The sequence below is a fragment of the Drosophila nasuta genome, chromosome X (assembly GCF_023558535.2).
Source record: "Drosophila nasuta strain 15112-1781.00 chromosome X, ASM2355853v1, whole genome shotgun sequence".
NCBI lineage: Eukaryota > Metazoa > Arthropoda > Insecta > Diptera > Drosophilidae > Drosophila > Drosophila nasuta.
The window spans coordinates 15,631,937-15,655,194 of record NC_083459.1 but is presented as its reverse complement, the minus strand read 5'-3'; the positions used below and the strand labels follow the sequence as shown (position 1 = coordinate 15,655,194).

General features: G+C 37.7%; 1 protein-coding gene across 2 annotated transcripts in view; it reads left to right on the top strand.

Annotated features, from left to right (window-relative positions):
• Nucleotides 1–23,258, top strand: part of LOC132795029 (uncharacterized) — a 70,970-nt gene that overhangs the window by 15,132 nt on the left and 32,580 nt on the right. The window contains exon 1 of one of the 2 annotated variants that reach the window (XM_060805431.1): nucleotides 20,289–20,668. The exons of the other annotated variant lie outside the window; for it this stretch is intronic. Within the exon in view, the coding sequence (XP_060661414.1) occupies nucleotides 20,310–20,668 (359 nt within the window). The 5' untranslated portion in view covers nucleotides 20,289–20,309. Of the gene's footprint in view, nucleotides 1–20,288; nucleotides 20,669–23,258 lie in introns of those variants that run through there. 2 annotated transcript variants of the gene reach the window in all.

The window sequence follows — 23,258 nt, the reverse complement described above, 5'->3', positions numbered from 1 at the left end:
CATAAATTTAAATTTATTTAATTTGATATTTTTATTGTTTGTTTTTTGTTTTTGCATTATTTGCATTTATATATTGCAAAAAAAAAAAACAGATACAGTTTGGTTTCCTTGGTTTACAATATTTAATGCAGTACGATATCGTTATACTTTTAGTATATTTTAGTATTTTGTGTTGCATTCATTTAGTATACCGCTCGGTTTTACTTTTATTGTTCTAACGCCCTCAAGTGTAGCTTTTCTAGAAGTATTCTCGTAATTTAAATTATTTAAACAATTATATTTTTACACAACTTTTTGTTTATTTTTAGTTTGTCTGTTTTTGTAAACTTTCTATTTTGTTTTGTATTTTAATTTTGTATCTCGTTTTGTTGGCACTGCTGAATGATTAGCTGCATTAAATGCAGTCGCTGCATTATTATGTTAATTGCCGCATATTCAGAGCATTACGAGATGTTTAATTAAATGCGTTTTCTGCAGCGCATTGCAATTAAATGGCAAAGGAGATGTAAGCGAAAGATATGATTTATATCAGCTAATTGAGTGCAGAAGCCAAAGACAAAAGAAGAAATAGACAGCATGAGAGAATGAAAGGGAGAGAGAGAGAGAGAAAGAGAGAGAGAGAGATTCAAGCGCTGTGGCAGTTTGTTTGCTTGTTAAATTAACAATTTGGCAAGTTAAGAACTTAACGGCTTAACAGCTTTAGTTTCAGTTTCAGTTTCAGTTTCAGTTTTTGACTGCGCTCATTCAAATAAATGGCTTCAGTGCTTTAACAGTTTGTCAGGCGTTGAAAAGGAGGGAAAATACTTGAATACTTTTGACTGTTTAACAGCGTCATTAATTTTCATGGTGAATGCAACATTTGTGCGCTGCATTTTCGCACATTGTGTGTGCAACAGTTTACTTACAGCGCGCTTTAAGCGTGCACACAAATTCAAAGGACACGCACATAGAGGACACACACAGGAAAAAAAACGAAACAACAACAACAGCACAATTGCCAGGTGTGGAAAGGAGAGGGGGGAGGGAGCAAGAAAGGTGTATTGATTGATATCGATTCGGTAAAGCCAACTGCGTGCTGCGTGTCGCCAGCTGCGTAAAAAGCAATAGCAACACCAACACCGACAGCAGCAGCTATTGCAGCCACTGCCCACACACATACAAAGTGTAACACATACTGTAACACACTCACACACACACACACTAGCCTGATGCCTGACGATTGACATTTAACAAAAGACAGGCGCCAAAGTCGAGCAGCAAGAGAGCAAAGCGCAACAAATGCGACTTTTTTTTTCCTTTCCCTTTTTTTTATTCCCCTCTTTTTCTTATTTCCTCTCAACTTTGTGCTCTCTCCCTCTCTATCTCGATCTCACTCGCTCTGCTTGGCGTTTGTGTTGTCTCAATGTCAGCGACAGCTGTTGCCTCATCCGTCGGGCAAGCGATTTCCGTTTCCGGCTCTTGCTATTGCGTTTCTTTTTTCATTCCTTTTTTTTTTTGCCTTGTTCGCCCAGCGGGCTGCTGAAATGCAGCAGCATTTTGTGAATAGTACACTCCTGAGTCTTCGTCTTCTTCTGTGTCTTCTTCTTTGCTGTATATTATTGCTTGACTACCTTTGAGGCCAGCAGCAGGTGGCCTCAGCTCAACTGTTGTTCCAAGCAAATCCCTCATCTCGCTCTCAGCGAATTCAATTTTCATGCGTTTCTTTAAATGTTATTCAGTTGTTGTTCATTTTGCTTATTTCGCTTTCTTGTTGCTTGTCTGGCTATCTCGATGCCATGGAAAATACCCGAACACTGACCCGCTGAACTTTTGACTCTCAACTCAAATGGCATTAATAATGTGCCTAGCAAATGGGCGCGAACTTTTCTCAATAAACACATACATATCGTATTTCAATTGTAAATATATGTGTAATAAAATCAATCATAATTTCGAAATTGCGCAAATGAATAGTCAATTAATATATGCAGTAATCAGAACTTATTGATTAATTATTATACATAGATTTAACAGAGTATGTATTAAACTCTTGTTTCTATAAGTAGAAATCTTAATACTTAAATATGCACCTAAATTATTCAAAATATTAAATCGTTGCTTAGTAGAAGTGGAAGTAAATGAATAAAACTTTGACACATCAATTGGCTTGCAGGAATGATGAAGAAGAGTACTTAATTAGAAGAGTAATTAGTTGCTTTAGCTGATAATTTGGTATATTTTGTACTCTTTGGTATATCATGAATGTAGTACTATAGGAATGTATTTTTGGTTGTGTTAATTTGATATATTTTAGGAATAATACCGAACGACTTTTTCACAATGGGTAGCGGGTATCTCACAATCGAGCAGACTCGTTTGTAGATTTATTACTTGGTTTTTTTTTTACATTTATGCTGTTAAAACAATGTAACACTTAAACATCTAAATTTTGTTGGGTATATTTGTGTAGCTAAAACTATTATTTATTTTTTTTTGTTGCAATATTTTCTTTAAACCTCTCAAATATAAACCGTATGAAAACATATTAATAATTTTAATATTGTGCTTTAAACAATTGGCGATTTTCTATCAATAAATTAGTTTTCTCTGCATAACTTTGCTCTCTTAAGCTTTAAGCCATTCAATTAAAAAAAGATCACAGCTGTCGCATTATTATTATAACATAATAAATGTGCTCATTAAGTCTCTATTTGTTTGCAAGCCTACCTGAGCACTTGGCTTCAATTTCAGCAAATTTTAGCTACTTACGTATGTTCAGTATGTACTCATGAAAGATGTTCGTGTCGCATTCGCTTAAAGACCAAATTGAATTTACTTTAACTGTAGTTCGTCAGCTGCAGCTTTCGTGGCACAACAAAAAACGACAACAACAACAACAACGACAATAACAATGGCTTCGAGTTTCCTTCAAGTAGGTTGCAGTCAGCAGTGAGTGGACTCACAATGCGAACGATATGTAAGCTGCTTGCGAAGTGTAGATTAAGTGTGTGTTCTGAATTGCAATCTCGCAAATACGAGGAATGCAGCAAATAAACATTTGGTTTTTTATTTGAAAGTTTAACAACAAAAAATTGAGAGCAATAACGAGCTATATAGCAGCATTGAAAGGAATATGTTATTTTATTTGTTACAAGATTTTTGTTTTAAAACTATTTTATGCTTCGTTTAACATTTAAACATTTTTTGGAATATTTTTTTTTTGCTTGTTGTTGAATATATTTTTATGACCTGTAGTACTTCATCGATGTATCAAATATGGCCTTCACTATATATGTATTTTTAGTATATTTGCGGTATATTAGTTGGTATATTTTAGGAATAATACAACAATGTTTTGCTCATCATTTTGCTCATTAACAATATGAACTGTAGTACTTCATCAATATACCAATTATGACCGTCGGTATATTTGAAGTATTTTTGTAGTATATTATTTGGTATATTTTAGGAATAATACAGCAATGTTTTGCTTATCATTAACAATGTGAACTGTAGTACTTCATCGATATACCAAATATGACCGTCGGTATATTTTAAGTATTTTTGTAGTATATTATTTGGTATATTTTTATGAATAATACAGCATTGTTTTGCTTATTATTAACAATATGAACTGTAGTACTTCATCGATATACCATATATATCGGTATATTTGAAGTATTTTTGTGGTGTATTAGTCGGTATATTTTAGGAGTAATACAGTATTGTTTTGCTTTTATTTAAAATGAGTAGCTGGTATCCCACAGTCGAGCACACTCAACTGCAGTTTTCTTGTTATTTATTAATTGAATTATTTTTTTCCCATATTTATAATTGGTTTAGTGTATTTATATCTTGTGCTTATCGGTGTCACGTAAAATTCTGGGAAATTATAATTTATGCTTAAGGAAACCGGAACACGTTGTGCTGTTTATTTTATCAAGCTGCCAACAAAGGACCGCCGATTTCTTGGAAAATGTATGTCTAGCAGCAAGCATTATGTATGTTATGAAGTACTTAAGCAGAGATTTGATGCATTTATGATGTGTGGCCACAATAAGAAATTCATTGGAAGCGGAGAAAAACGGAAAGGTTCTCAAAATCAAATCGTCGTCAAGCTGAATTGAGACTTTGATTGTTGTTGCTTAGCCTTGAGGCGGGAAAGCAGAGAAAGGAGAGAGCGAAAGAGAGAGAGAGAGAGAGGAGACTAGTTGAGTTTTGTGTGGCTCTAGGCTGAAGTTGATCGGCGCGTAACTTTATTAATTTGTTATCCTGTCACTTTTCGCTTTCATTGCGTTTCATTAAGCAACAACAACTGCTGCAGCCCTTTTTGAACTTTCCACTTTCGTGGTGGGCGTGGCGTGCCCCCTCTTCTTCGGCTACACCTCCACAAAGCATTCGAAAAACCCTGAAGGCCCTGAAGCGTCATTGTTGTTGTGGAGACCACAGAAATTAATTACCGGATTAAGACAACTTCATTGGCCTAAAGGCCGTGTGGCCAACACACACACACACACTCACACAGAGGTCGCAGTCCGCAGTCTCCTGAAATCTCTTTGACTTGTCCTCTCTCTCTCTCTCTTTCTCTGGCTTACACTGTGTTGTGCTATCTCGCTCTGGCTTGACACTGAGTGTGTTATTTTCACATTGCTGCAGTTGTTGTTCTCGTTGTGTTTTTATTATTAACATTTAATGAGAAAAGGTCACGCACACACACAGAGAGAGAATGTGGCCAATTATCGGAGAGCAGGGGAAATGAGTAAGCGAGAGGGATGGTGCAAGGAGAAGAAGAAGAAGCAGATAGCAAGGGGAGCGAAGAAGCTTTGGCAATTTGAAGTGGCTGCCGTTGCTGCTAAATTAAGTGCCGAACTTAAATAACTCGAATTAAACATTAATAGCATACTTAAAAGTTTTCGTTTTTCGTTTCGTTCATTTCGTATCGTATCGTTTCGTTTCGTTACATTTCATTTCATTTCATTTTGTTGTCACTCTCTCTCTCTCTCTCTCTTTCTCTCTTTCTCTTCGGTGTCTTCGGGTTTATTTCAGTTTTGTTGCGTTTTGTTTCATTTTGCTTTACTTTTATTATTAGATTCCCATTTCACCTCGCCTTCTTTCGTTTTTCTGCCATCTTGGCATTTTGGGCAATTTTTGCGCTGTTGTCGTGCTCACGTTGGCGTTGGCGTCGCGCTTTGGGAATGCCAATTGTAGCAGCGGCATTTGCCGAATGTATCACACGCCCTGCGACCTTTGACCCTCTACGCTTTTCATCTTTCTTCCCAATCGAATTTGCCTGCAAACCCAAAACCCAAAACCCCAAACCAAAAAAAAACTGCTGTTCTGCTTTGCTCTGGGAGTCGCCAAAATAAACAAGTGAATATTTTGTGGGGTAAATGACATTTATAATGCTCGACTGTGTGATATCCTGTAATTTTGAGGAATTTGGTTAAATCTATCTATTTGCGACAACCTTAATTTGTGTGCAGTTATTTTAGCTAGTGTTATTGTTCAAAAGTAAATAAATGTATTGACTACGTTAGGCCCTTTAGTGATGCATTATACTATGGAACTCTATAATTTCGATGAGGTAATTTAAAATAATATTATATAATTATAATTTGTTCTCTATTGTTTGAGTAGTTTATTATTCAAAAGTATATGTAGTGTATCAACTGCGTTAGATCCTTTATGTTTTGAAACATAATAAGTGATCCTGTGAGGAATTCATTTAAACACATCATTCGTCTGCAGAATTTGGAATAGTCTTAAATTGACAGTTCATTTAGTTTGTTATTGTTAAAATAAGACCCTTTACTGAATTAAATTTACTGTAGTCACAAACTTTGAGCTATTTGGTTACAGTCAATCTTCAATATGGAATATGCAGAACAACTTTGTCGTTATTTCTCCACTTTTCAACTGAGAAAATTTCGTAATGAATCGCTTAGCAAATACATCTTTTTTTAGTCTCTATCAATAAATATTGATTAGAAAAAAGTAATAAATAGTTTATATAGAAAAAGAAAAGGTCGTTGAAATCAATATTTTTATAACAAAGTGTTTCAAGTGGAATTTCCTTAATATTGCGTTGTAAATATAATCAATATGCCGCATATTATTTCCCATAGGGTAGCAAATAAACTCAATCGAAAATGAGATGAAATAAAAATATGGCTAAACATTTAATTAGCGCGAATTAATTGCCAAAAATTGATTGGGCACAAGTCAAACTTCTATCAACCCAATTCCCAAACTTTGCTGAGTGTAAATGTGTGTGTGTGTGTGTGTGAGTGTGTGTTAACTGTGCCAACAAAGTATGCAGCATCTTTGATTCGTTTGTGAGCTGTGCTCGTTTTGCCTTTGCTGCCAGTTTATTTGCTTAGCTTGTGTTGTGACGCCATTGTCAACCTTTTCTGCCAGTTTAGCTGGTAAATAACTGCGAGATGAAGAAGAGAAAATAGAGGGGGAAATGAAAAAGGGGGAAGGGGAGGATCAGAGCAGCAAACTCTTTGTTGTGCTCGCTGGCCTCTGGACCAAAAAAGTGATTATGCAAAATGTCTCAAAAGCGTCCGCAAATGTAGCTTAACGGGCAAAAAGGCTAACAACTAGGGCAACAATGCATACAGCCAACACAATGTGGCCAGCAAAGTGTGGGAGTGTGTTGCTGTGTGTGTGTGTGTGTGTGGGTGTGTGTGTTGCTTGCTTGACTGTTTTTGTTGTTGTCACATAATTATAATTAAATTCAAAGTGCGCTTAATTATGAGTGCCATTGCAGAGCTCGAGGGAAATAATAACTAACACAGCACAGCACAGCTGATGACACACATACATACACACACACACATACATATATATGTATGAGTGTGTATGCTATACACACTCATCTGGTGCTGTTGCTGTTGCTGAGGTTACTGCTCCCTCAAGAGCACCACAGCACTCCACTATCATCATCATCGTTGCTGCTGTTGTTGTTGTTGTTGTTGTTTTGCTTGTTGCCCCTTTTTTGCTTTCGTTCCTGGAATTTCATTTCAATTTCGATTTCTTCTGCTGCTGATTCTATTAGCTACCCGATGCTTTCGCAGTCGATGTTGTTGCTGCTGTTGTTCTCTGGTTACTCTGGCTGCTAGCTATTGCTGCTGCTCTCATTTATTGATCTCCTTTATGAGCCATACATTTGTCCGCAAGTGCCACAGCTAATGAACCACTAAAAAGACACTCAAACTGACAGTCAGAGACAAATGAAAGAAAAAACGCTGTCACTACAAAGCAGCTGCAAAGTTGCAATCATCTTTTCACTTTGCGGTGTTTTTTTTTTCCCATTTGCGTTTTTCCTTTTTATTGAGTTCGCATGAATTGAATTGCAGAAGGGTATTTTCAGTATTCAAGAGACTTGTGGATATATTAAGATATTTAAGAACTTACTATTGATAGATTGCCTTATAATTTTAATTGACTAATTTACAAAGATTTTGACAGGATATTTTCACACTTATATTAAGTTAAATGTAATTACTATTGAGTTTCATTTTAGCATCTTATTTCGTAACTTTTGCAACATAAATTTTACGAATTAACTTCTGAAAAACCAAAAATAAACGTTTATAAATTTCCTACCAAAAATAATGTTGTAATAATAATTATTAACTGTGATTAATATAGGCTTTAATTATAACATTCACTCGCTAATTGCTCCTTTTTTACCCATTTAAATTCTTAAGTTTTTTTTTACGGTATAATTTGGGGCAAGGCGAGAGCATTCTTTAGGCAGCATCATTTAATTTGAGGCAACTTGATTGCCAACTTGCCACCAATTCTTTATAGTTTGTTAGCACTTTATTTCCCTACCTTTTGTCATTTGCTTATGCTCTGCTTTTGCTAGCTGTTTTGTTGTTGTTTTTCAACCATACTTGCTTCATTCTTCATCGTTGGGTGCTTTTAATTTTAATTACTCGAAATGCGCTGTAAAAAAAAAACGAGAGAAAAGAAAGAGGACTGAGTTTTGAATGTGGGGAAAAGACGCCGAAAAAAAAACACGTAATATAATACGAGAGGTTGAGAAGGCAGCAGTTGAAATGGCAGCGTCGTTTTTCCATTGTTGTCACGCTAAATTGTGCTCTCACACACATACATTGTTTGAGTGTTGGTGTGTGTGTGTGTGTGTTTGCGAGAGTTTTTTATGCGACTTTCTTGACTCACACGACACGCTGAACGCTGAACAGCTCCACGCTCGACGTCTGCCTGTCACAATGGCAATATGCAAATGTCAACTGTGACCTTATGTCCCACCCTCGCTCCCTCCCTCCCTACATCGCCTCTCGCCTTTCTCAGCCCTTTTTAGGCATATCGTTTACACGCTTGTTCAACGCGTCGTATGTGTAACTTTTTAATTTATATTTAAATGTCGCCAAGTTGCGCAACAGATTCAGTTAGCACACACAAACTTTGTGCAGTGTCATCAATGATATGTTAACTCTGCGCCCTCTTCCTCTTCTGCTGAGTCTTTATATTGATGACTAGGGATTTGCTTGGGCGCCAGACACACAGCACAACAGAGCACAACAGAGCAAAACACATCACAGCACAGCAAGTGGACAGCTGAGAGCAGCTGCTATGCTTTGGCTCGACGTTGCTGTGTGTTTAATGGCTGCACATAAAAGCTTTGCCCAGAGCCTAAAAGTATGCTAAACATATCAATAAAAACCAAACAATGACGAAGCGTCGACGCACGCTGTCCATAAAAGCGTCGCTCCAAAGCTGCGGGTGGCAGCCAAATAGCGGCAGGGGCAGGCGAAGGGGTGGAAAGGGCAAGGGCAAGGGTATTTCTGATGGAAGCAGTGCAAACAGTTCAACTGCTAGCTGAAGTAGAAGCAGGGCACAGAAAAGAAAAGTTGCCTTTTTCTTGTTTTGTTTTTTTTTTTTTGGTTTTTAAGTTGGTGCTGCATATGCAATGTCACTGTGTGTATGTGTGTTTTGAGTTTGTGTGTGTGTGTGTGGGCTTGCGTCTTGCGGCTGCTGGCGCCTGCATGGAAATAAGCAACGCAATCGCTGCTGGCAGCAAGGCTTTCTGTTTGCACAGGGCATCTGTCCACATGCGATGTTCTACCTTCGTCTCTATCTGCTGTTTCTGCTGTTGCATATTTCATGGTTGAACCCTTCCTCCGTCTCTGTCTCCCCAAAAAATGCCACACTTAAGCCAACAACATCTTGGGGCTCAGACGCAGACTTTGTGTCGCCTTCAAGTGGCAGAGCGCGCCGTGCAAATGCTTAAATTGGCTTAAACGCATTGAGGTTCCGCTCAAAGTCTCTTCCTCTCTCTCTCTCTCTCACACGCTTCTTCCCTCGCTCGCTCGATGTTGCTCCTTGCTTGCCTTGCTGTCAGTCACTCGTGCGGCAACAGGATGCTGCACGATGCGGGTTCTGGGTGTCTGCGGATGTACGTAATGCGCTTTTCATTTAGTCAAGGCTACTTCTGAGAGTTTTCGCCAGAGTCATTTAGTACTCTACTTAGTCAGTCAGGCAGTCAGTCAGGGCGTCAGTCAGACAATCAGGCACTAAGTTAAGGAGTCAGTCGGTTGATAAGTTAGTCACTTAATCAGGAGTCAATCTGACCTCATTCAGTCAATCATTCCTTCAGTCGGTTAATCACTTATTTGATGAGTCAGTCAATCAGTCAGCCAAGTAAGCAGTCAATCAATTCATTACTCAATCAGTCAGTCAGACTTTCAATCATTTAATCAATCAGGTCAGACCAATTAAGTCAGCGAACCAGTCAGGTAATAAGGTAGTTAGTAAGGGAGACAGTTAGTTATTCAATCAGTCAGTCAGTTTGTCAATCATCAATAAATCACTCAATCAATCCGTCAATCAGTCATTCAGCTTTTTCAATCAATCAGGTCAGTTCAATAAAGTCAATCAGTAATTCAATTAAGCAGTCAATCAATCCATTACTCAATCAGTCAGTCAGTCTTTCAATCATTCAATCAATCAGGTCAGATCAATCAAGTCAGCGAACCAGTCAGGTGATAAGGTAGTTAGTGAGGGAGTCAGTTAGTTATTCAATCAGTCAGTCATTCTGTCAGTCAGTTTGTCAATCATCAATAAATCACTCAATCAATCCATCAATCAGTCATTCAGCTTTTTCAATCATTCAATCAATCTGGTCAGTTCAATAAAATTAGCGAGCCAGTAGGTTAACAAGGTAGTTAGTAAGGTCAATAAGTCAGCCAATTATTAATCAATCAGCTAATCAGCCGGAAAATCAGTCAGTCAATCAAGCAGCTAGTCATCCATTCAGTCCTTTAGCCAGAGAGTCAATCAGGCAGTCTGTCATAATACCGTGTATGCATTTATACCTGTAATAACTACTTAACATAGTTAGCCACAGTTATGTAGTTCCTTTAGCAGCTCATTGAATTAGTCTCGCATATCAGCTGCTTACAATTAGCAACTGCTTAAGTGCCGCATGATTGATGTACTGCCAAAAGCCACAGTAAACTCAACGGCATAAGCAATTGTTATCGCGTGCTCAGCAAGCGAGTTATTGTGGTTAAAGAACTCGCTTCAATTTCGCATTTTTGCAAATTGTTCTTGACATTGGAAATGCCATTTTAATAATTCGTATAATTTATAAAATTACAATTGCATTAAGATTAATAAATATGTTAATAAAACCGCGCGTTGATGCCTGTCAAAATATGATGATTGTAAAATGCCAGATTGTAATTGTAATTGCTTGTCAACTATTGATTTTTAGTTCATAATTTGTATGCATTTTTTATTTTGCATATGATAATTTCGCATTGTGATCATAATTTGAATTAACTAATGTTTTATTGGCCATATACAATGTTGATTTCTACATGCTTTTGTTTGGCAAACATTTGCATTCTTTGATGAAAAATATGTCAGATTGTTAACATTTTTAGCATGCTCTGTTAACATAATGTTAATTGAAGAATGTTAAAACAAAACAAATTGAGTATGTTTAGCTTGCCTAATTTCATTTGAAATATTTTTGAGAAATTCGGCTATTGATGTAAGTGTTCAGGAACGCTCAGAATGTTGCCATTGCCTGCTTGGTCTGACTTTCTCTTCCGCTGTCTTGTATCTTTCACTCTCATACTCTTAACATTTTTGACATACTTTGTCGACGGATGCCATGCGTTTTATGTTAGGTCCACATGATGTTGCTCTGCTTGTCACACATTTTATAGCTCTTTAGAATTTATGCAGTTGTTTTTCGCTTGAATCGTTTCAAAAGTAAAAGTGTCAATTTGATGGTCAATTCAAATGTAATGGAAAAAGAGCGAACATAAATGTAAAAAAGTGTACAGTAGAAACTCCTAGAAATAAACACATTTACACAATGTTAACAAATAAGTTTTATGCGCATAGCATAGTAATTGTCTGTTGGCTTGCTAACAGTCAGTGACAATGTTAATTAACATTTAGATGCGTCTATTATGATGATCGCTCAGCTTATCTAAAGCACAACAGCTGCACATTAGTAACGCTACTCGACGTTAGATGGCCAGTCGCCGCTTTCCGGCTTTCACTCTTTTTCTGCGTTGCCAAGTTTATGGCCAAGCATTTTGAGGGCACTTTGGAATTTTAGTGCTCAGACTGTTAATGGGGCCTTTGTGTTGGTTAATTTTATGACACCGTCGCATTGTGCTGTCCAAAACGCTAGATGCCTATGAGAAATATATATATACAGTTAAATGTGTCATAATATAATATATATCATGTTAGGGGAAAGACAAACTCAAGGTATCTGCTAGACACGTTGCATATGCGCAATATGAAACATTTCCAGCAAATGCAAACATAAAATGTTAATAACACTTAATAACCAGGACTCTCTCTCTCTCTCTCTATGCGTATAAATATGAAAATAATATATTCTCTGTTAGAGATTCGAATGGGCAGAGAAAGCCCACAGACAACGGACAAACAGGCAAGCGATAAAATGTGGGTTTAAATCAAAAGATGAACTAACTCATTTTGTGGGGCTCAAGCATAATAACCACTATTAGAAGAGCAACTGCTTATTTACTTAATAGTCAAACCCAAGAGAATCAAGTTCGCTTTGGGCATCAGCATGAAAACAACAGCAACACCAAAAACAAAAAGAAAGTTGAAAGCTGAAACAGCATTTCAAGGCGCACGTGAATTATGCATGATGCCAACAACGTCTTACAACCTGGCTGTCTCTCTCTCTCTCTCTCTCTCTCTCTATCCCTCTCTGTTTATTGCTGCTGTTGCGGCCTTTGTGCCTGACCTGTCTTTTTGTTTGTGCAGCGCCACTCGATTTGGGTCACAGGCACAAAATCAATAGCATACGCCACGCAGACCTCACAGAACATCGCCTAAGTTGAGTGAGAGTTGAGAATCGGCTTGGCCGCCAATCAGTTGCTTGTGGCAATGGCTGTGAGAGATGCCACAGCGTTGCCACGTCGCCAAATAGTTGCCGAGTTACCAGTTGGTATGCCTTCTTCTACTTCTTCGCTCTACTTGAGCTGCAGCTAAAACTTTGTAATCATCTTAGCGAGAACTCTTGTTTTAACTTGCAACACTTGGAAAGCCACCTGTCGTGATTTGTCTGTGAAATTTGCAGAGTTTAGTGCTTGTCTTGTGGCATTATCAGCGAACCGGTTCGCAGACGTTTTTCTGACTAACTCTTCTTTTGGCTGTTCTTTTACGTAAACTTGGAGTGGTCAATTATAGAAACTACTTACGGAAAGATGTAGCTTATTTGAGAGCTCTATTTAATGATGACCAATGTGAACCGGTTCACAAAAATATTTCAAGGGATTGATTAAAACTACTTGAACCGGTTCAGAAAAAGAAAAAAGCTTATTTGCAGAATATCGTCACATCAACTTGGTTAAGCGAAATCATCAAAATGAATCATTAAGTTTCTTCGTGCTAGTTCGTTGCTGTCATTTGAATAATGTATTATTTATACAACTTATATTACAGAACCGGTTCACAAGTGGTTCAGTCTCACAATTCAAAGTGTGTTTGAGTTGCGAAGCTGAAATTTGTAATGAGTAGCCTCAAGGCACACAAGATTATCAATGCGCCACGTATTCATACTTGGATAATTGCTTTGTGTGTATCTAGTGTAACATATAAAGACAATGGATTGCCTTAGCTTAAAGCGTTTGGAATACCTTTTAAATTTCACAGCAATTTGTCACAATTTCGTGCAGATAGGCGACATAAATTGCTTGATAAATTGGTTAGCTTCGCTGCTGTGTTTGCTTTTCTATGGCACACACACACACACACACGCACACACAGAAAGACAATCTCGCAGCGTAAGGGAAGCTGTCGTTGTATTTATATATGTACATACATCTTTCGTTCCGCAGTCATTGGCATAAGTTAATTTCGTTTGCATTGGGATTCTAGGGAAAGGTCTGCCAAAAGTAACCAAAAAAAAATCCAAAAAAACACACATGCTGAAATGAAATCAACACACACACACCAGAGAGCAGAGAGCAAAAGGGGGGGAGGAGAGGCGAGAGTCATGCTGGGTTTCTTTATTTTATCGCCTATTTCTTTCTGCTTCCCGCACTTTTTGCTCGCTCGCGGTCGCCTCGCTCTCTTTTATTTTTTGGTTTATCGCAAACAAAACAAAACGAAAAGCAAATATACTTTCTCTACACAAATACACACTCTCACATACACACACACACACATACAGAGAGACGGACAGTCTTTCAGTGGCATTGCTAACACATTTGTATGTAAATATGAAAAGTTCAAAGCACATACACTTAACGTGCTCAAACATATACACAAACACACACTCTCACTGCCACATACATTCAGATGCCGGCATACATGTCGGATACTTGATGTGTATTTCAATTGCTGCTCCTCTTGGCTATGCTACATTTTTTATACTCTTTTTGTTGATATTCCATTAAACTATCTTTTTGTTATCATTTTGGTAACTTTGCTTAGTTTTACACTCGTGTTAAACTTATAGGCCCTAGCTGAAGTTTACAATATATAAACTATGTGAAAGAAATACTGTTCGTTAAGCTATTTGTATTTTTCAGTTGATTCTAGCGATCTTTAAAGATTGTGGGAAATATATATATTTATTTATTCTACAAATGTCAAAAGTTGTCTATAAGAGTTTTGGTATATTAGCAGAGTATTTTATTCGTCGCTTCGAGCAGCTTCGCTGGGCTTTGCATTCGTTTCTTCTAGAGCTCATATCTCAACTTTAGTCTAAGCGACCGCTAAGCTATTAACTGAGTGTGACAGCAACGGGCTGAACAGGTGAGCTGACAAAGCAATAGCGAATGCATGTGAAGTTAGCAAAGACAAAACAAAGAAACAAAATGTAAAGCGAGAGAGTCAGAGACATAGAGAGTTAAATGGAAAAAGGAATTAGTGAGTGTCCATTAGCTGCAATTGCAAAACAAGATGAAAAGAACGCAACTTTGTTAATTCCAATGAAATCAGTTTATGGCATTTAATTTAGTATTTGCACTCCACACATGCACACACACACACACACATACGCGTATGTGTGATGATTTGGTATATTTTGCGGTAGATTTGAGTTGAGTTGAGCAATCGAAGGAGTCGCAACCTAAATGGCTGCCAAGTTGTTGCCATAGCGTTTTGCGGCATTTGGCTTTGCCTAAGCCCCCAAAAAGAAAAACTTTGTCACACACCCGCACACACTAACACACACTCACACTCGCTTAGACATTTCTTGATACACTTGTGTACACATTTGCGGCTCATTTGATCGCTGCGCTTGGCCAATTGGCATGCGGCAAGAGACGGCGGCAAGAAGACTTTCGTCTGCAAATATTTGGCAAAATGTTTGCTAATTTGACTCAAGTTGCTTTTCCTGAGTTGCCCTTCTGCCCGCCCTCTACTTTGCCATAAAACTTGGCAAAAGCAAAACAATTCTATGGCCCCTTCTTCTAAGGCCAGACTTTGTGTTCGTGTCCTTCGCTCTCTCTCTCGTCTTGGTCCTTGCCTCGCATAATTAAAATAAGCCAAACGTACAAAGTTGCAAGTTGCCTCAGCACAGCAAAGTAACGCAATGTTGCCAGCTTCCCTTGACATTGAGCAGCTTTCAGAATAGCAACAGCAACAGCAACAGCAAGCTGTCTTTAACCTACTTGCCAAATTAATAGGCAAAAGCTCATGAATTGAAATGAAATTTTCACAAATTTATGAAGTGCGTGGGTGCAAAAAAAAAAAAAATAAAAGGAGAAGCAGATGGCAAGGTGAATGCTTACGTTTGAGTGGTTACGTATTGTGTGTGCCATTCTAATAATATTCCAGAAATTATGGCATTTTCCTAATTGCTTATACGGTACTCGACTGGAATATACCCGATGATTAAATATCTGATTAATTTTTTTGTTTAGTTCGCAATAAAATGGTTTTTTTCTGAAGCTTCACATTTCTTCACTTCTCTATTTTATCTTCATTTTTTCGTTCCCCGATTTCTTTAGTTTTGATACTTCATTTTTTAGTTTTAGATCTCTACTTTATTCTTTGCTACCTAGATTTTGTTTCTCTAGCGTTTTGTCTTTTCGTTTCTTAATTTGTGTACATAGTTTCTTTATTTTGTTTCTTGTTGACTTTCTTAGCTCTACTTCTTTTTTTTTGTTTTATTTCCCCGATTTATTGTTTCTTAATTTCTGAATTTCGCTTCTATTTTTTTCTTGTTAATTTTCCTAGCTAAACTTCTCTTTTTTTGTTTGAATTCCCTGATTTTTCGTTTCTTAGCTTTACTTCTCCACATTTTTTTTTAACATTTTCTTAGCTTTACTTCTCTAGACTTTTCTCTTATTTATATTTTCAATTTCAATGCTACTTCTTTATTTTTTTTTGTTTTAGCTTTACTTTCTAGTATTTTTTTCGTTTTTCAGTTTAACTTCTTGTTTTCTGCAGCTTTGCACTTGCAATTCACTCATTTTTTCTTTCCCAATTTTTGCTGTCTATTTCAATACATAGCTTAAGCTTAGCTTTTCCCTTTTGCTTCCATGCTTTTTCATCATATGGCTTAAGTCTATTGAATGCAGCTCCTTATATCTGTGCCGCTTCTTCAGTTAGCAGCTGTTGCTTCTCTCAGCTGACTTATCGCTGCTTCTGCGTCTTTATCTTTTGCTTCTCTCAACGCTCTCAATTTGCCTAGAGCTTAAATGCTGTGCTCAAAGCAAAACAATTGCTCAAATTGTTTTGATTATATTATTACAGGGTATTTGGCCAGTCGTACAATACTTTTTTTTTATTACTATTAAGCTTGAAGACTCTTCAACACTTGCGAAACGAGTTCATTGCCAGCCTCAGTTTATTGAATCTTTTCTTGATGTTTAATGAACTGATGTGTCTAAGATATCCATTAATCATGCTGCTTGCAGATGCTGACCATACTTATTATTAGATGTTATTGCTTTTGTGGGTTAACTGAACTAAACTGAATGTGATTCGAGTCGATTCGATTTGGTTCTTGGAACTACGAAGTTAACACACAACACAACTGTTTGGATTACGTGTTGGAAGGGAAATGTAATCCAGTTGCAAACGAGTGTATGCCAGAAACAATGTGGATTCATTTATCATTGGCTGCAGACAGACAGCACAAGAGCGAGAGAGATAGATAAGAGAAAGAGATAGAGAGAGAGAGAGAGAGCAAGCAAGCAAAGCTGGAGCTTAGGCAGTAAAACTTTTCTTTCTAATTTTGCCTTGAAATTGACATTAATATCAGGAAATGTATGAGAGGAAAGCTGCAATGCATGTGAAGGTTGAGCTCTAACTAACGAGTGTGTGTGTGCGTGTGTGTCTCTCTCTCTCTCTCACGCATACACACTTCCTCTCTCACTCTCACTCTCTCTTTTGCTGTCTGTGCAACATGTCGAGCAGCGACTTCATTGCTAGCATTTTTGGCATGTCAGCCACGTTCCTGACAAGTTAGTTCCATTTTGGTGCGGCTTTCATTTGATTTATTAATAAGCAAAGTGTCACACACACACACAGACACACTTACTCACACACACACACATGCTCTGCATGTAATTGATATGCGTATTGATTCGCAATTGCTTTCATAAAATACGCTCGCATAATTATCGACACAGTTTTCATGCGACGCCGCCAGGTGGCGTTGCTGTGCCTGTTTCGCATTGCCTTTTTTGTTGTGTTTCAACGTGTGTGCCTTTTTCTCTTCTTTTTTTGCAATTTATGATACGTTTGTTAGCGTGTCCTTTGGTCAAAGCAAATTCAATTCAATAAGCCAAGCGAACGTTTGAAATGTTGCAACAAAGTTTTGCACTTGATTTGCCCCCGAGGCTTCCAAATGCGAATAACACGGACATAAAAATGCTGACTATATGCGCGCGTATGTGTGTTAGAGTATTGTGAAGGCAGAGAGGAGAGAGGAGAGAGGAAGGAAACAAGGCGACAACACAGGATGCTGATTAGGGCGCAATTGTGGCAGCTCAGCTGGGCTCAGCTCGAAATGATGTTGTTTGGTTTCGCTCTAAGCGAAAAAACTTCACATATATAGAAAGTTATTTTTATATACATATATGTATACATTCATACAAACACACATATGCTGTTATAGACAGTCTAGAAAACGTTTTGTGCGTTAGTCTTTCCGATGTCCCAAGGCTAAAAACTCATTAAATTACAATAAAAATAAGGCAAAGTGCGATGCGTAGCAAAATGTGCTCGACTAATAGACACCCGGACAAACGTAATTAGGAATTTTCAAAGGAAATATGAGGGCAGAGAATAGAATATGAAACTGTAAATGAATTTACTAAGTTATGATAATACAATACTTTAATTTGAATCCATATCAAACGCTGCCGTGTGTAAAAAGCCCGCACAAAATAAATGCAAAATTGCTGCCAAGCAGGTGGCAAAGAATAATGGCGACAAACAATTTATGCAATAGAGCAGTGCAACAAATATTTCAAATATTTTCCATTTAAAATTATATTATTATACTTGCATTATTATTTGCATTTTGGTCTCTGTTGCTGCTGCTGTTTATCTGGGCTTCTGTTAATTAATTTACAAACGAAAGCCACAACAAAGTGTTGCATTATTGTAATTTGCATATTGCATTTTCACATTTGGCTTTTTCAAGTAATATTTGCCAAAAAGCCACAGTCCTTCTGTGTCATAAAGTCAAATACTTTTTGTATAAATATATAAAGCAGTGGTTTTTGTATTCATATCGCGTAAGAATTCAGAAATATGACTGATTTATTTGTAACTGTGTGTTGATTGAGATTGAGTGAAGAGACGTTGTGTTTTTCTGTTCATTTTGTTCTTGACTTGACAAAGGTAACTATGACAACTATTGAGGCATGATTGATGTTGGACTGCTCTTCGCACTCAGCTTTTTGCAATTACTGAACTTAATGAGTGCAATTTATGTTGCTGCTGCCCTTTGCACACATATTTTCATGTTTTCTCCGCATTCCACCTTTTGAACAGACAGTTGATGGATGCCTTTCCCGTTTTTTTCTCTCTATTTTTTGTACACTATGTGTTTACTTGTTGCATTCATTCTCTCTGGGTCTTCGTTTATTTGGTTGATTCAAGAACTGAAACAACTGAGGAAGACTTGTTGCACTCGTGTGTGAAGCGTTTCTTTGGCAAATACTCTTTGTCCAAACTCTTGTGCAAACAAACTATGCATCCTTTGAAATCTCGACAAAACTTGTTGCATTTATCTGACAGTCATTTATATTCTTCTTCTATTTTTTTTTAAATGTGTGAAACTTTTTCTGCATCTCAGAGTTTATATATCCCAAAAGCTTGTTCTCCATTAATAATTTTAACTAAAATACTTGTACATTAGTAAAGCCATGAGCTTAAGTTATTATTTCAACACTCTATTTTTGTACAGTAATATTTTAAGTGAATAATGCGCTTAGCTAAAAATGTGTTGCCTACTTTTGTGGGCTACCGCTAATTATAAGCTCTTGACCCCCACAGCAAGAATATTAATGTTAATGCCATTTGCTTTCATCAACCGCAAAACTATTGCTCATTTGCTCATCATTTCCACCCGCCTTCCTCACACTCGCTCGCCCACCTCCTCGTCCTGCATAATATACTGTGTGTATTTGTCTGTTTGGTTTTATTTTGTTGGTTTTCTGCATCTCCCGCATGCAATTTAAAAAACAAAAAACCAAAAAGTTGGATATGCGCGCAAACAAAAGCTGGCAAGGACTCAGCGTAAAGGACTTTGTGTTCATCAGTGCAAATATGTAAAAACGTAAACATTTGTGTACAGAACAATAAGCAAACAAACAAGCTAAAGCTGAAGCAGAAGCAGAAGCACAAGCTGAAGCTGATGTTCGAAAGCCAAAAAGGCGGTGGCAGGATGCTAAAACCGAGCCCAAAAGCCAACGAAAACTTTTCATTTTACGACGCATTAAAAAAAGGCCATAAAAAAGAGCGTAACGTTCCCTGACAACTAAAAATAAAAAAATACAAAAACGAAAAACAAAAACCAAAACAAAACAACAACAACAACAACAAAACGCAACGCAATGGGAAAAACAAAATAACAGAAAGACGAAAGCTCAAACAAATTAAAGAAAAACATGATGAGCGAGAAATCCACGCCTAAACGCTGCTATACCATATGTACAGATATATATATATATATATATATATATATATGTATATATAGTATATATATGCTGAAATTCAGAGGCGCAAATAAATGTTCGGCTTGCCGATGTTTCAATGCTCTTGCTATGAATTGATCGAAGTTTGTCTTCGTCTGATTGTCAAATGCGTAAGCGAAAGTAATCTATTTGCATTTGAAACACTTTTCTGATCGATTGTAAAACGGAATTTATGCAGAGTGTTAAATGAATTGGCACAAAATGTGATTAAAGCAAGTCTGACTGTACGCACAGAGAACTCAGAAATGCTAAATTACTTTCACTGCGGCAGGAAGCAATAAAAGAATTGCGCCGAAATCAAATAAGCAGAACAACAAATGTAAAGACGGCTTGCATATGTGTGTATATGTATATGATATATAGTACTATATAGTATACTATATATACATGCTTGCCTATTCAAGACAATTTTCGGTTTCTGTAAAACTCACATGTAATTTGTGTGCCTGCTGCTGTTGTTGTTTCTTCCCATTGAACATCTTTCATTGTCGCTGCTGCTGCTGCTGTTTTTATGGCCGACAACTGGACGATATGACAAACAACAACAACAACAACGAAAATAGCAGCAACGATAGCTACAATAATAACAACAAGAACAACAATTGGAGATTACGCCGCTTCACGCAGTTAATGGACCTATTGCCCATCGGCGTTAGTGCCAGCTGTAAAAGTCTCTCCACGACACCAACATCGATCCAAGAGCGAGAGCAACAGCTAGCCGATGATGATGATGCCAGTGATGATGATGATGATGATGAAGATGAAGAAGAAGAAGATGAGGAAGAAGATGAGCATGTGGCAGATGTTGGCGATACCTCAACATTGTCGTTTGAAGGTCGCAGCACGAACACGACCAGCGGAGGGTTAAATACCGATTCAGCCGCTTTGGATAGTCTTTATCGCTCCGCGAGCTTCCAGAGCGAGGAGTTGCTGCTACATCTAGCGACCGGTCAGCTTTTCTCCGATGACGAGCAATCGTTTGGAAGCAGGTAGTAGAATCATTCATTCATTCATTTACTATACCATGACACTCATCGATGGACAGACAGAGAGAGAGAGAAAGAGAAAGAGCGAAACACGCATACGCTGCGTATGCTTAATATGTGCACTCAATGGAGTAACTTATTAAGCAATCGTTATGTCAAAATTGTACATCAAAATTCACTGCGCTGATCGAGTTTAATTTACTCGCAATATTTGGCTAATATGAATCAGTTATTTACACAAACACACACAAACACACACAGATATACAGTACGATTTATTAATATGTCTTATTACGTATTCATTGACGAACATAACAAAAACAGTATTTAAGTAGTTAATCCCACCATTTATCCAAATCATTTAAACAATTGACAGCGCTTTATCCTAATCGTATTGTCGTATTTATTTAATTACATTTTCCAGCAGTTACTGTTTTTTTTTTTTGCACACTCGCATTTATTTTGTTTTTTTTTGTGCACTTCAGTCATGTGGTTGTAAAGCGGATTTTCGTTTTAAGTGGCAAAGTCTGCGCACCGTTTAGTTTTGGCGTTTCGGCTTACGTGTCGTATGCGCGATTGCCAGCAAAGTTTTGCGGTTTGCTTTGAGCCTCTGCTCTGAAGTGGTGCTTATGCAGATGTAGAAAATGTCAATGTCAAAGTCAGTGTCAGCGTCAGCGTCAGCCTCAGCGTCAGCCTCAGCGTCAGCCTCAGCGTTAGCGTTATCGCAACTCAAAGTGGGGCAATCAGAGAAAATCAAAACTTGTGACTCGACTTGAAATACTCTCTCTAATTTGAAGTGTATGTAGCAAATTGTTAGCGTGCAACTTGTTGCACACTTAAAATACTGATAACAATTAAACAATATGCCAAGTGGAACTCAAGTTGAGTGGGTGGAACGCGAATAACTTGCAAAAGGACACTTCAGATGGCAACGGCAGTGGGACAATCGACGCATGAGCAGCGAAGCGCGATAAGAGATTGGAATATAAAATAGACGGCAGACGAAGGGTGGGAGAGAGAGAGAGATAGGGAGAGCGAGGTAGAAGAAGGCAAGCGACGAACGATGAACGTCTTTGGGCCAGCAAAGTGAATTTCATTTCCAACGAAAATTAAGTAATTATGGCAAGTGTTGCGGTTGACAAAGCAGCCAAGCAGACAGCCAGAGAGGGAGAGAGATATAAAGAGTGAGTGAGTGGGATGGGACATAATTATAATGAGCCAACTGCTGACGTTGCAGCCGTGACGATGTTGACAACGACATTGCCACTGTCGTTGCCACTTGGTGCGGCACTTTTGGCTTAACCGCATTAGCGATTGCTGCGCTGATAGCTGCTAGTGTTGGCTCAAGTTTTTCGCAGGCCCTCTAATGGATTCCACCAACTGCTGTCTGCGCTTCCCCAAACTCAAACTGCCCTGATCACATTTATAAACTTATGCGGCGGGGCCTTGTAGCAGAAAAAGTTGTCTGCAATTTAAAAGCAAAAGCGCAACAGAGAAAAAGTACTGCATTTAACAAAAGATTCGAGTAAGTGCACGTAAGAACATATTAACATATAGTGAACATAACTTTACGACACGTTGCTACTTTGTAGCTTTGTGTGCTTGCTATCCATAGGGAGAAAGGGTATTATAACTTCGTTCCGGCAGGAAATATGTAACAGGCAGAAGGTGCCATCTCCAATCCTAAAACGTATGTTATCAACTGCGGAGACGATATAGACATGTCTGTCTGTCTATGAACACCTAGATCTCAGAGACTATAAGATATAAAGCTGTATTTTTTTTCGAAGCACTTCTTAAGTTTGCACTCAGATCAAGTTTGTTTTAAATGTTTATACCCGCTATCCATAGGGTAGAAGGGTATTATAACTTTGTGCCGGCAGGAAATGTATGTAACAGGTAGAACGAGGCATCCCGACCCTATAAAGTATATATATTCTTGATCAGCGTCAACAGCCGAGACGATCTAGCCATGTCCGTCTGTCCGTCCGTCCATATGAAACACTGGATCTCAGAGACTATAAGAGATAGAGCTATAATTTTTTCGACAGCATTTGTTATGTTTGCACGGAGATCAAGTTTGTTTCAAATTTTTGCCACGCCCACTTCCGCCCTCGCAAATCAAAAAAATCGAGTAACAAGCGTAATTTTAAAGCTATGATTCCTGAAAATTTGGTTGCGATCAGATACAAATTGTCGAAGTTATTAAAGAAATAATTTTGTGTGGGCAAAAACGTCTACTTTCTAGGGGTCTTAGTTGCTTTGGCTGACAATCTGGTATATTGTGCCGTCTATGGTATATTTTGAATGCGGCACTATATCGATATACCATTTGGTATATTTGTAGTATTTTTTCAGTATATTTTGAGAAAAATACCGCAAAATATATTTCTTTTATTCAAAATGGGTAGCGGGTATCTCACAGTCGAGTACACTCGACTGTAGCTTTCTTACGTGTTTTTCATTGGTATATCAGATTTGGCCTTCTTTTAGTATTTTAGGTATAATATTTGGCATATTTTAGTATTTCAGAGTTATATTATTTGGTATATTTTCTTAATTTTTAGAATGTAGTACTATATCGATTAACTAA